The 13,029-nt window shown below is 55.4% G+C and overlaps 1 protein-coding gene and 2 non-coding genes across 5 annotated transcripts; all 3 read left to right on the top strand.

The window, feature by feature from the left end:
• Positions 1-698: 698 nt before the first annotated feature.
• On the top strand, positions 699-12,868 carry KANSL2 (KAT8 regulatory NSL complex subunit 2). Of its 3 annotated transcripts, none has more exons than XM_054807258.1 (10): positions 699-739; positions 1,877-2,135; positions 3,104-3,282; positions 3,856-3,970; positions 4,375-4,542; positions 5,686-5,848; positions 6,600-6,696; positions 9,338-9,591; positions 11,289-11,525; positions 12,320-12,868. In XM_054807258.1, the coding sequence occupies exons 2-10, from the start codon at positions 1,885-1,887 to the stop codon at positions 12,446-12,448; spliced, it is 1,593 nt and encodes a 530-aa protein (XP_054663233.1). In that variant the 5' UTR covers positions 699-739; positions 1,877-1,884; the 3' UTR covers positions 12,449-12,868. The 3 variants fall into 3 exon arrangements, with proteins under 3 accessions (XP_054663233.1, XP_054663232.1, XP_054663234.1); XM_054807257.1 differs by lacking the exon at positions 699-739 and adding an exon at positions 1,240-1,647; XM_054807259.1 differs by lacking the exon at positions 699-739 and adding an exon at positions 1,712-1,787.
• On the top strand, positions 6,778-6,906 carry LOC129198217 (small nucleolar RNA SNORA2/SNORA34 family). The gene has a single exon (XR_008574449.1). It is a non-coding gene; the product is annotated as a small nucleolar RNA SNORA2/SNORA34 family (small nucleolar RNA).
• Positions 12,136-12,264, top strand: LOC129198218 (small nucleolar RNA SNORA2/SNORA34 family). Its single transcript, XR_008574450.1, has one exon. It is a non-coding gene; the product is annotated as a small nucleolar RNA SNORA2/SNORA34 family (small nucleolar RNA).
• Positions 12,869-13,029: the final 161 nt, after the last annotated feature.

Here is a 13,029-nt window from a genome sequence, read left to right as displayed (position 1 = left end):
GAAAAGCCAATTTCCTTTGTTCTCAGACTTTACTTTTCCAACCTTCAATTAACATACTGTCTCCATATGGTTTTTTGAAACTCTTGGTTTACATCAAGCTTATTTTTAAGAGCAACCGGTGTTGCTGACCCTGCCCTCGATAACCCACCCCCTGCGGTTTTGGGGTCAGATTTTAGGTTTCAGGCTCCCGGTAAAGGCCAGTCCCTCACATCCCCACGCTGCTTTTGAAGCCTTTCTCGGTGACTGGGCTGGCTGCTCCCGGGTCATCGGGCTCTGCGGTGAATCGCTCCTTCTGCCCTTTCCGTGAACCAGCGGGGAGCGATGTCTGCCGGCAGCTGTCCCGGAAAACCGGGAGGGGACACGGGGTAGAGCCGGGGGGGGGGGGGGCGTGTGGGGGCTTCTTGGTCTCCGGCTGGTGCCCCGGGACCACGCCGGTGTCCCTGGGGTTACCGGGAGCTTCTGCCGCCCGGAGCCCGGCCCGCTCCCGCCTCCTCCCCGTCGCTGAGCGCTGACAAACCCACGGACACGCCGGTCCCGCCGCGCTCACGTGCCGCTTTCCCGCCGCGCCGCCCTCACGTGAGCCCCAGGGGCGTGGCTGGTCCTTGCGGAGTGACGGCGGGCTCGGCCAACTGCTCGCGGCACCGCCCCCGAGCCTGTCGCGGATTGGCGGGCGGGCGGGCCAGTGAGGTGGCGGGGCGGGTGCGCGGCGAGGCAGCAGGGAGGCCGGGGCGGCAGCGAGGTAAGATGGCGGCGGTGCCGCCCGCATTGAGCGGAGTCCGCGCAGCCCTTCGCTGCGACACCTGCGCGCTCCCTCGGGGTCCCTCCACCCCGCACCGGCCGGGGGGACGGTTTCCTCCCCGCCTTCCGCCCCCGCGGCGCCTCCTGGGCCCCCCTCGGGAGTGCCCCTCACGCCCGCCTCCCTCGGACAAAATGGCGGCGCCGGGGGGGTGTGGGGTGGCTGGGCGGCGCGACTGCGCATGCGTGGGGCCTGAGCGTGGGGCGGGTGGCGGAGCACGTGCGTGGGGGAGTGGGGCTGCACCGGGAGCGGCACCGGGATGGGCATCGGGAGCGGCACCGGGAACAGGGGAGATGGGCACTGGGGTGCACCGGGAGCAGGGATGGGCGTCGGGAGCCAGGGAGCTGGGCACCGGGAGCCAGGGAGCCGGGCATCGGGAGCTGGGGATGGGCACCGGGAGTAGGGACCACGCACTGAGGAGCTGCATGGGGGGTGCACTGGGAGGAGGGGGTACCGCACTGGTGCTGCATCGGGCGGGAGGGATCCTGTACTGGGCACTGTGGAGTTGGTGAGCTGCACACGAGGAGAGGGGTACAGGCTGGGGTGGGCAATGGGTCCGTGGGTGGCGGGGCTGGGGGATTGTGCCCACCGAGGAGGAGGCCCTGAGTTGGGGGACAGACCATGTCATGAAGGGATGGGGTTTGTGTTGGGCTCTGTGGGGCTGGTGGAAGGGAGCATTGTACCCTGAGATGGAACAGAGCTGTGGGATTCCTGTGCTGGGAGAAAGGGGTCCCACGGTGGGGCGGGTAGAGGGGACCTGGGCTGCGTATCTTCCCCGGCCACAATGCTGGCAAGCAGCAGCGCTTGTTGCGCCCGTGCTTCGGTATGGATGTTGCTGCTTGGTAGCTCAGGTGAGTGAGGTGTGATTTCATTCTGTGCAGAAATGGGGCTAGTGCAAAGCTAAAAGTTCCATCAGACATAGGAAGAAAAAATAATGATATGAGCAACTTCATCTCCCACCTGTCCCCAGGGGACAAAGAGCTTTATTAAGGTGCATTGGCAGCTGTCAGCAGAGGCTACTCTTTCTTTTTATCAGTAGTTAGTTTCATTTCTTTTAACTGGCCTGCATCTCTCGAGCAGGTGTTGGCATGAACAGAATTCGGATCCATGTTTTGCCGTCAAGCCGAGGCCGCCTTACTCCTGTGCCGAGGCCGCAGGAGCCTCTGTCATGTGCCTTCACCCACCGCCAGTGCTCCCAGCCGCGGCTGGAGGGACAGGAGTTTTGTATTAAGCACATTCTTGAAGACAGGAGTGCCCCGTTCAAGCAGTGCAGCTACGTTTCAGCAAAGAATGGAAAGCGATGTCCGAATGCTGCGCCCAAACCAGAGAAGAAAGATGGGTGAGTACTTCTGTCTCCTGGTTCTCTGGTTCTATACCATGCAGAATTAAAACGGGCAGGAGAAGGTCCTTCTGATTCAGCTGCTGCACTTGCGTTACCTCTGGCAAGCGGCTCCCTCTTTCCGACGCGTTTTTAAGCTAGAAAAAGACTTTGTGAGTGCTGGACTCTGCGTGGAGTCATCTCGATCCTGCCGGACTGTCGGGCTGCTGCCCTCTGCTATCAGAAGGTGGCTGCAGTGATTCAGGTCCTTTGTGAGAGCTGTATGTGTGCCCCCACTGTGCTGCACCTTCGCTCAGCCCAGCGAATTTAACTTGTCGCTCTTTGAGCTTATGGTTAATCCTCAGTACAGATGCTCTGGCCACGTGTTATGTGGACTTGATGACCTGGTTGTGCTTCTTGTTCTCTGATGCATGTAAAACATTCTGACTGCTCTGTGTGGAAGGACCTAGAACAGTTATTGACATCCAGTAAGCACGTCAGCGGAGCACAGTTTCCCTTACAGGAGCATTGACCCACGTTTCATTCTCAGGGGTTACGAGGATGTCGACACTGGTAGTCTTTGATTCTGCCCTTGGTCCCTCTGCGATAAAAAGGATCCACCTGGTGTGGGCCAGTGTGCCTAGCGTGGAAACTGAGAGTCTGGTGCAAATGTTTGGAAGCAGAAGAGCTCAACCTCAGTGGCTTTAAGTAAAAAGCTCTTTTCTCTCCCTGCTGCTGCACCATGTGGCTGCCGGCTCCTGTGCCAGAGGTGGCATTTCAGCAGCGGTGTGTGGTCTGCGAGCCACCCAGGGCTCTTTGGCATTTCCGAGCTGTACCTGCATCCGGCGGTGGGTGGTTATGTTTGCTGTGAGAGCGCTGTGGAGGGGATGTGCTTTCCAGGTGCCAGGCAATGTTTCTTACTGTATTGCTTCTTCATTCTGCTGGCTGAGGGCTTGGAGTTGTAATGAGCTTGTGATTTATTCCTGCAGTGTGTCGTTCTGTGCGGAGCATGCCCGTAGGAACACTCTGGCGCTCCAAGCTCAGATGAAGAAGTCCAATCCTGGGCCTGTAAGCGAGACTCTCCTTTGCCAGCTTAGCTCTTACGCCAAAACGGAGCTGGGCTCCCAGACCGCAGAGAGCAGCCGCAGCGAAGCCAGTCGGATCCTAGGTAAGAATTGAAAACTGATGAGACAGGACCTGGAGTTCTGTGTGGAAATGCCAAGAATATCACTTCTTAAATCCAGTGGTGAAAAAGATCCCAGGGGTTCATGGATAAAAAATTGTATTCTGCGTACTCTGGCATGTCTTGCGTGCCGCTGACTACAGACAGTCGCACAGAGCAAAATGCTGCAGGTTTTCTTCCTTGCAGTTCCAGAGCAGAAACGTTAGCTAGCTTCCCTCTTTGCTGGCTTAGTCTCTAGCGGTGCCTGTCAAACACTGTCTCAGTGCTGAGCTGCCTGTCTCGCAGGGTCACTTGGTGGGGCCAGCGGGCAGTTTGTAGTCCCCAGGTAGGCAGGAGCGTCACTCCACGGGAGCTGTGTGTTTTGGCTGCGCCGAGTTGGTGGGTTTCCTCTTGTTCCATGTCACTTGGAGGAGAAGAAGCCTCTCCTGGCAAGAGGCAGAGCTGGTTCACCTCCGTGCAGCCGTGGAGCCGAGCTCCTGGGGTCCCCGGCCATGCTGGAACAGCGAATGCTGGGCTGTCGGGCAGCGTCCTATTGCTCAGGGCAACTTATCTTTTCAGATGAGGACAGCTGGAGCGATGGTGAGCAGGAGCCTATCACAGTGGACCAGACATGGCGAGGGGACCCAGACAGCGAGGCTGACAGCATCGATAGCGACCAGGAGGATCCCTTGAAGTAAGTTGGATGCTGGTGGCTGCAGGCTTCTTACACGTGTGCAGAGCCTTCTGAGCTCAGTGTGGTACCGGAGGAGATGGCGGTTGTGTTAAAGAGGTGACGTTATTAATGGTGTTGCAGTTGGACTTTGTGCCTTGGTGAGTTGCTCGTAAGTCTTGGACCTGGTGGTTCTATTTGGTGATCGTCCTCTTTCGGTATGGAGTGGTCCATTCAGCAGCAGTCTCTGGGTGACCTCTTAAAAATAAATCTCTAAAAATCAGTATTTCTGCTCATCACCCATTGATCTGTTTAATCCAGCCTTGTTCAGCCTGTGTTTCTGATAATGTCTGTTATCAGAACAGACCCAGGGAGAACAGCCCCGAGGGACCCTTCAAAATTTCACCGTTTGTGTGGGTGTTTTTCAGGCATGCTGGTGTATACACGGCTGAGGAGGTGGCTTTGATCATGCGAGAGAAGCTGATCCGCCTGCAGTCTCTCTACATTGACCAGTTCAAACGACTCCAGCACCTTCTGAAGGAGAAGAAGCGTCGATACCTGCACAGCCGCAAGGGAGAGCATGAAGCCATAGGCAAGTACTGGTACAGGTAGTCACGGATCCTCATTCCTCTGGCTGAGGGCACAGCGCTTCTCTAAAACACATGCCGAACTCTACGTTAAAAAAATGGGTGGTTTTTGCCCTTTGTAGAAGCAGATTTGAGAGCAGTGCTGTCTCAGTAAGAGTGAAAATTACTGTAGGACTGAAACTCAGAGAAGGTGTTTCTGTGTCTGGCCTCATGCCCTGAGATTGGTATCATCTGGGTTAGAAAGGTTGCCGGATTTCTTTGCTCTTCAAAGATTGCAGTGTTGTCAGGAAATGAGACTACAAAGTTAATTCTGAGACAAAAGTTCTTTTTTTGTATGGGATTTCCTGTTTTTGGCTTTATAAACAACAAAATTATTCATCTGTAAGGTCCTGTCTGTATCAGCAGAAGTTTATTTCAGTTGTTACACCAGTACTGCTGTAGTGACATATTCCTCCTTAGCACAGATGCAACTTCCCCTTGCAAAAGCACTCGTGTCTCGGTTGGAATTCTCCGTGTACAGAACATACCTTTGGAGGCAGGAGTTAGTAGTTCAGCACTGGCAGAACTGGGTTGTATAACCAGTTGCAAGTATTGCAGTGCAAAGAATGCTTTTCTCTAGCGTAGTCTTATAATAGCTTGTCCTGGAAAATGGCATAATATGGCTTGGTCTCAAATAAAAATAACTTGAAGTATTGGTACATAACAATTTTGTAGAACTCTTTTTAGCAAACTAGTAATAGAAAAGCAGATCCCAAGCGTTGCCCTGTAATTATGGCTGGGAGCGCTTACTGGAAGCTTCCAGAACTTGCACAGGAGCAAGCTGAAATTTGACAAACTGGTATTCTGCCTGCAGAAATCACAATAGACTTTTGAGTGGCCAAATTATTTTAAAAGACGCTTAAAAAGACTCTTGTCGGCTCCTCGTGCGCACAGAGCAGTTGGGATAAGTTTTGCTTTGTCATCCTCTTATGTAACAGAAAGATGTGCTTCCTGTTTATACGTGCAACTCTCGCTGCTTGTTCACTCCGTGCATTGACATCTGTGTCATTAGTCAGCTGTTGCAGCTGATTTTTGGCTCTCAATACTAAAAAAAAAATGGACGTGGCAGGTGGGGTGGTATTTTCTGACCCCACCCTCGCTCCCCGCAGGCAGCAGCCTTCTGACGGGCCCAGAGGGGCTGATGGCCAAAGAGCGTGAGAACCTGAAGCGCCTGAAGTGCCTGCGGCGCTACCGGCAGCGTTATGGTGTGGAGGCCCTGCTCCACCGGCAGCTGAAGGAACGCAGGATGCTGGCGACCGACAGTGCTGCCCAGCAGGTGTGTCCAGAAACCAGGGACTGGCTCTGGCTGGAGTTCCAGCTGCGCTTGGAAGCTGGGTCTCCCCTCTCGTCCCTTCCTGGGAGCAATCCTAGGCCGGGTCCACTCTGGCCCCACTGGATTGTCACACCCTTTCTGCAGGGAGATAAAGATCTGGCCCTGGCCTGCGCCCTCAGTATCCGCACGTTGGCTGAAACGTTGGGAGTTCTGGAGTCATTTTAAATGGGCACCAAAAACTGCAAAAGTGTGGGGTTGGAGAATTTTCCCTTTTGAAAGGGGAGGTATGAGGTAGCTTGAAAAACGTGTGGAAAATACTCTTTATTGTGGTGAAACCCAGACTCCTCCTGGACCTGTTGGGACACAAAGACAGGCCCCTTGAATCACACATGAAACTAAATTTGAAGCTGCATGCAGCCATTTCTTTGTAAGCATTTTAAAATTCAAAGCATTCCCTTAACTGACTTCTGAAAATTGAAAGATAAGTGACAAATCTTGTTCTTTGAGACATTCTTCTGAGGTGAAGTTCTTCCTATTGAAATTGAGTCGTGCCTTATTATCTCAGCTCTGTTTAATAAAAGCTTGAATGGGAAGGACGTAATGAGGAGTGAGGCTCTGCCGGAGCGGAACTGAGAGTTTGGTCTTGGCGTGTTTTGAAAGCGGGATGCAAGTGTTGTATAGCCGAAGGGGTTTCTCTGGAACAGAGCCGGACGACTCTCCAGCGTGACTCTGAGCTCTTCTCTTGGGCTTGCAGGCACACACCACCCGCTCCAGCCAGAGGTGTTTGGCCTTTGTCGACGATGTCCGATGTTCCAACCAGTCGCTCCCGATGACCAGGCACTGCCTTACACGTATCCTTTGATCTGCCTTGGGCTGCGCTCCTGACCGTTTGCTGGCAGCATGAAGTGTGTCTGATCCTCCTTTTTTTCTTTTTGGCCCTAAATCAAGGCCGTCGGCTTGCCGTAGCCGCTGGTTTCAAGCAGGAGCCCAGAGGAAACGTCTCCCGGTCTGTTGGCGCTCCTGTTCCCGTGGAACAGCCAATTCGTGTGGGAGCAACAAAAAGCTGGGCTTGGCCCTTGCCTCCACCCAGGCAGGTCCCTCTGCAGCCTTCCTGGCCAATCCAGAGCATCCGAACGGGGTGGCCAGCTCACTTGGAAGCAACAAGGGAACCTCAGAAAGCCCAAGGGAGGCACGAGAGAGTTTCTGGCTGTGTGAAAGGGGGGTAGAAGCAGCTTGGCTACAGGTGCTGAGCGCCAACAGCCATCCCAAGGGTCTGCGTGCTCTTGGTAGGAGTCCTGTTGTGAGGGATGTTTGTAGGAAAGGGTGGCTGGCTGCTGAAGTGTGTGCTCAGTGATTTTTTTGGGGGAGGATCTGAATGAGGGAGTAGTTCCTAGCCTGTTTGGGGCTGCCATGGGTCAGCTCAGTCTCCCTTTACTCCTCTGAAGGTTTGCACACACGTGTGTGAAGCAGCCCTGGAGCTGTTCAGCCTCCTGAAACAGCCTCAGCTTTTTGAGGGCCAGCACCAGAATTTCCCCTGGGATCCCCGCCAGCTCAGGGATCACTGCCCCAACATGGGATCCACAAACAACGTTGTCCTGGGCGCGTCTGCACAGCTCTTGTCTAAGTGGGGTTGGGTGGATGTGTCCAGGACAGGTTTGGATCGTGTCGAAGCTGCGTTAGCGGCTGTTGCTGGTGTGAGTCAGGAGAAGCTCCGGCGCTGGGTCCCAGAGCAGAGCTGGCAGCCAGGGGGAGGATGAGCTCTTTGTTTTGTTTCAGCTCTTCATTTTGTTTTGTTTTCTTACTGAAGTTGGCAGACTCGGCTCCAGCTATGCGCAGGGAGCAGCTCAGGGAGCAGGAAGCTGCCTTTGTTTCTCTCTAGTGGCCGTATACTTCAAAATAAAGACAGGATAAATACCTATAAAGTGGTTGAGCAAGTTGCTGTTTGCAGCTGGCTCACTGAGCAGGGCAGGCCGAGAAGGGAGTGGAAAAAGCGAGGTTTGATTTCCTTACGTCTGAGCTGTCAGCTGACTTTCACTGACACAAACAAGATTTTACTTTGGTTAGCCCCGCTGAGCCGATAACATCTGCAGTCTGCTCTGCTTTGTGCATTGTTGGGAGGCTCTTGGGCTTTGTTCGCTTTTCAGGAGCAGGATTGTTTGTGACAATGCATTAAAGGGACTGAACCCAGCTGGGCTGTTGGGCTCCAGGTGGAGCATGTGATGTTGTCATCTTGGCAATCCATGCTTTTTGGCTACCAATAAAGTCCGTGCTTGATCTGGGAGTCAGTCAGAGAGATTAAAATCTGGCTTCCCCACCCTGCTGCTCATACAGAGGCGCTTTCCTCACCACATCTGCCCTCGAGTGTCTGAGATCTGGCTCCTCTGGGCTGGGCTCCGCTCCGTTGCTGCTAGCACAGATTACGGGCTCCCTGCAGCCTGCTGGGAAGTCGTATCGGTGCGTTCACAGCTGCCTCGGTGCAGGGAGGAGAGGAGGAAAGGACAAATCCGAAACCTAGACGGCTTAAGAAACTGGGTTAAACTCAGTGCCTTTTGCCATTTCATGTGGGTTTGGAAGGTGTGTGGGGGGGTTCCTCTCCTGCACTGCGCTGCGTGAAGAGGAAACCGTGGTGTGAACCCCGTGGACATCGAGAACAGCCAGGCGGTTATTTGGGTGGGTTTGATACTGAGGTACCTGACCTGAGTGACTTGATCTGTACCTGAAATCTGCTTTGGCCCCAGCTCCAGACTGTGTCACCAAGTGAGCAGGGTGAGGGACAATCTCGGCTGTTCCTTGCAGCAGTAAGTACAGACTTCATGTGTGTGAGTAAAAGGTTTACACAGACCCTCGTGCAGCCTCAGCAGCAGGTCCGTCTGCAGTTTCGCAGGGCTCTTGGAAGAGGATGGGATTTGGTCTGCAGCTACTCTGCTGGTGGATCGTTCTGCAAGCGCAATGCAAGTGGAGCAGAGTTTCTGTTTGTGATTAAAGGCAGGAAATCCCATTTACACCTCTGGCAGGAATAGCTTTTCCATTGGGAAGGAAAATGCACTGGGAAGATAGAAATACCGGAACTAAACTCCTGGCTTTGGAAGGAGCATTGTGTGTGCTTGTATCTGCTGCGCGTTAGATGTTAAGGCTTGTGCAGATGCCTTTTAAATGGATGTCTGCAAATAAAAGTAAGCCTGTGCATTTGTAATATCTTCCATCTGAGGATCTGCAAGTGCTTTACAGGGATCCATCTACATCTCCCAGCCCCCACGGGGAGGCTGTCGCTGTTGTCCCCGTTTCCCATCATGCAAGTAACATCACCCTTGTGGCCAGGCAGTCGGGATGAGCCTCTGGAGTCCGGGACTCCTGACCCCGGAGAAACGCATGGGGTTTTTAATACCATTTGCTGGAGGGTGGTGGGTGAGTGGGGAGCACTTAGGCCTCTGGATGCGCGTCTTGTCTGTAGCTTGTCTGCTGTGCAGGTTTCCCTTGACCACATCTTCCCAGACATATGCCAGGATACTAACCAGACTCTGTTTAAACTGTGTCAAGGCTCTGAGGAAGTGCCCTGCAACAAACCAGTTCCCGTGAGCCTCTCCGAGGATCCATGCTGCCCGCTCCATCTCCGATTGCCTCCGCAGATGTATGTACCCGAGCAGGTGCTGGCTGTCCCCGAGGAGCTGGAAGCTGCCCCCACCGACCTGTACTTGAGCGCTGCTGAGCTCCAGCCCACGGAGAGCTTGCCCCTGGAGTTCAGCGATGTAAGTTGAGCAGGGTGCTTTAGGCCGTGGTGTGCGAACAACACGTCCTGCACAAAACCTTTCCCTAAATATTTTTGTTATATGCCGTGAAGTCACACCGAAATACTTGTGGAGCCGGCTGCAGTGCAGCAGACCAAGTGCTTTCTATGTGGAGCACGTGTGGATGTCGTGTAAAGCACTGTCTCCCCAGTGCAGATAATGAAGAACTATTTTTTTATTCTTGCTAGCTTGGGGAAGGAGAGTCTCTTGAAAAATGTGCAGGAATGTGAAAGGTTTGTGACATGTTTGCTTCTGCAGGGTTGGTTTGCTTCTGCTCCTTCAGAAGGGCTGTACTCTCATTTAAATCCATATTTAGGGGCTTTTTAAAAAGAGGATTTTTTTTTTCCACTCTCCTCTCCTGTGAGGAATACATGAGGATTTTAATCCCCAGATTATTCTGATGTCCTGCATGCATGTTAAGCCTACACGCTTAAAATCCTCTGAAATTTGTTCAAACAAAAAAATACTGTGGCCGTTTGGAGCTGCTCCTCTGAACAAGGCATCGCTTGCTTTAGTATTCAGATGCCCCTGAGATTCTTGAGCACTTCTATTGGGTGCTGAATCTTGTAACCACTTCAGAGTTTGCTGGTGGAGTCCCGGGGATGGTAGCAGCCACGGCGTTAATGCTGGAGAGCCAAGTGCTGCTGTGGTGGGGTCAGGCTGGGCCCAGCACCCCCATGCTGGAGGGAACACTCCCCCTGCCTTCAGTGGGCATTGGACCCGATCCCAGCCCTTCCTGCAGGCAGAGCTGGCATGCTGCTCCTCTCTGAAAACAGCCTTTGTGGGAGGTGGGTGTTTTTCAGGTCAGAAATGAAGAACATAACTGTTTCTTTCCCCCAGCCTGGCCTTCGAGAGGGTCCCCTGCTTTCTGCAGGGTTTTGGGTGCTTTAGGCAGGAATCTGTGCGCCTCAGTTCTGCCCCGTACCCTGAGCTGTGCGTGGATGTGAAGTGCTGACACCCTGCAACAGCCCTCTGTCCTCATCTCGGAGCTGCAGCAGCGTAGGGCATCTGTGTTTTATCTCGCGTCATGCTAGGCTGTTACGAGTGCCACTCGTGAGGTGCAGACATCTTGCCTTGATGTCAAATGCCCTCCAAACCCAAAACAAAGCCAATCCCATAACAATAGCCTTGCAGGAATCCCAGCCTCTCGCGTCAGCGGGGTTATCCACGCACGCAGCAGACAGCAGCGAGCAGGGCGGATGGAGGAGGAAGCCAGAGGCCGTCCGCTCCAATCTGTTGTGTCAGGGCAAGCAAAGAGGGTTGTGTAAAATCCTGGGAGAGGGGTGACTGCTCTGGGTGTCCTGAGGAAGGCAGGATCGGACCCTTTCCAGCCCTCCTGGCTGCTGCAGGGATGCTTCTGGGGCAGCACGTCATGCTGGGCTCCACACCTCGTTTTCAGGGGGAGTGCAGCGCTGCCAGCCTGGATCACCCCGGTTCTGGAGGAGGAGGCCCGTGTAGCTGCATTCTCAGCTGCCGAGGCTGGGTGTCCTGGGGACCCACTGCTCTGCCACCTTCCTCCCGTGCCCATAATGCAGTGGAGCAGTCTGCTGCTCAGGGGGTAGCGGAGAAGAGCTGCGAAGACTCGTGCTTCTGTCTCCCACAGGGATCCTTGGGGTCTCCTCCTGCTGATGAGCTGCTCCCGGTGTTTTCTCTCCTAGGACTTGGACGTGGTGGGGGATGGCATGCAGTGTCCTCCGTCCCCTCTGCTCTTCGATCCTTCTGTGGCCCTTGATCAGTCCCTCAGAGACATTGCGGAGGCCCCTATAGACATACTGGCCCTGGAGGAGCCCTCCCATCCAGGCCTCCCTCCACAGACGGCGCCCACAGACAGAGGGAGTTCCTCTGCCCATGTCTTCCCCCTGGCCGCTGAGCCTCCGGCTGAGCTGCCAGCGCAGGTAACAGCTGGGAGAACATGCCGGGGGCTTCAGGTGGTAGCACCGCTCCTGCTGTGGGCAAACCACAGCCCCCCAGGGCTCTGGAGGATGTGTCCGCCCTGGGGCGTTGCTCTGCCATGCAGCAGGCTCTGGCCATGCTACGCCCATGGTCTGGATGGTATCAGGAGTTCTGAGGGGGTGGCAGCTGGAGCCTGTCCCCAGGGCAGTGGCAGAGGATGGGCAGTCGCCTCTTCTCTGTGGGTGGCTCGGTGCCACCCTCTTCCTGTGTGTGGGATGGGAGCTGTCTGGGACATGGCGGGGATGTCTTGCAGGCTGGGGACTACCCGCTGTAGGAAGCCCATTTTCTCCCATCTGGGGATTTTAAGGGGATCTCTTGTCTTCTGCTTTCTCCTTTTGAGTCTCATTTTTTACTTGCAACTTGCTCCCCTTGTTCCCCTGCCTGGAGCCTGTGGCTTATGCAGGGTGTTGTCTTTGGAGATGTCCTTGGATGCTCTCCTGCATCCCCTGCCACCCCTCCAGTGCTGTCCCTGCAGCCGAGTAGTCCCTGCAGCCCCTTTTCCCTTGTGGTAGCCGAGTGCTGGGATGGGGGAACCCCAACCCTGGATTCCCCCCGGCCCTGAATGAAGACCACTGGTTTGCTGTAGCCGCTGGTTTCAAGCAGGAGCCCAGAGGAAACGTCTCCCGGTCTGCTGGCGCTCCTGTCCCCGTGGAACAGCCAATTCGTGTGGGAGTGACAACCGTCTGGTTTTGCCCCTACTGCAGCCAGCCCACCATGCCTTTTCTGTCCCCAACAGAGTCACCTGCCGATGGCAGCAAGCCGGCCGGGGCCCAGGGATGACAGGCGGCCGGAGGAAGCCATGTCCTCTGCCCAGGCCTGCGGGGCGGCCGCCAACGGGAGCCTGGAGCCGGTGTCCGTGAGCTGAGACCAGCAGCGCGCAGCTTCTCTATGCTGCCTTGCGAATCCCAGTTGCGGCAGAGTCCAGCGCTGGGACAGTGTCCTCGCCCAGGGCTGGGTTGGGCCACAGCTCCAGCTCCTCTGCCGGCATCCTTCCTGGAGCAGTGGGGGCTGGGACCCCAGAGTGGGGACCCCAGGTCTCCTTCCCCCAGCCCCTCGCTGTGGGGTCAGGCTGGCTGGAGGAAAAGCCATGGGGGACTTGGGGGAGGATGGCTGGCTCTCCACACTCACCGGGGAGGTGTGGCCTTTGCCGTGGGGATGGTCTGTGCCTCGTGTCCCCCAGGAGGGCTCTGAGGCCAGGCGTGTGACGTGTCCCCTGTACCCTTTTCCATCTGGGGAGGAGGTTTTGTCCCGCGGGTGACCCCCACAATAAAGCAATAGAGATGGGTGCAGGTGTCCCCGTGTCATGGGGCTGGTGGTGGAAGAGCTGAAGGATGGCGCAGCCAGTGCTGTCCTCGGACGTTTGGGCTGCCCTGGGGTGCTGAGCAGGGAGGGGGGACCCCTCTGCTCCCCAACCTCTGGCCCTGCTGCTGGTGGGGCCCCTGCCTT

This window comes from Grus americana, chromosome 31 (assembly GCF_028858705.1).
Source record: "Grus americana isolate bGruAme1 chromosome 31, bGruAme1.mat, whole genome shotgun sequence".
Classification (NCBI taxonomy): Eukaryota; Metazoa; Chordata; class Aves; order Gruiformes; family Gruidae; genus Grus; species Grus americana.
Note: the sequence above shows the minus strand (reverse complement) of the source record. Positions and strands in the feature narration are given on the sequence as shown.

What these genes read in the sequence shown, in the direction of transcription:
- KANSL2 (XM_054807257.1), top strand. Translation starts at nt 1,581, where the DNA reads ATGCTGGCAAGCAGCAGCGCTTGTTGCGCCCGTGCTTCGGTATGGATG. An exon ending in CGAAGCCAGTCGGATCCTAG is followed by an intron (nt 3,283 to 3,855) that starts GTAAGAATTGAA and finishes TTATCTTTTCAG; the next exon opens with ATGAGGACAGCTGGAGCGAT. An exon ending in CCGACAGTGCTGCCCAGCAG is followed by an intron (nt 5,849 to 6,599) that starts GTGTGTCCAGAA and finishes TTGGGCTTGCAG; the next exon opens with GCACACACCACCCGCTCCAG.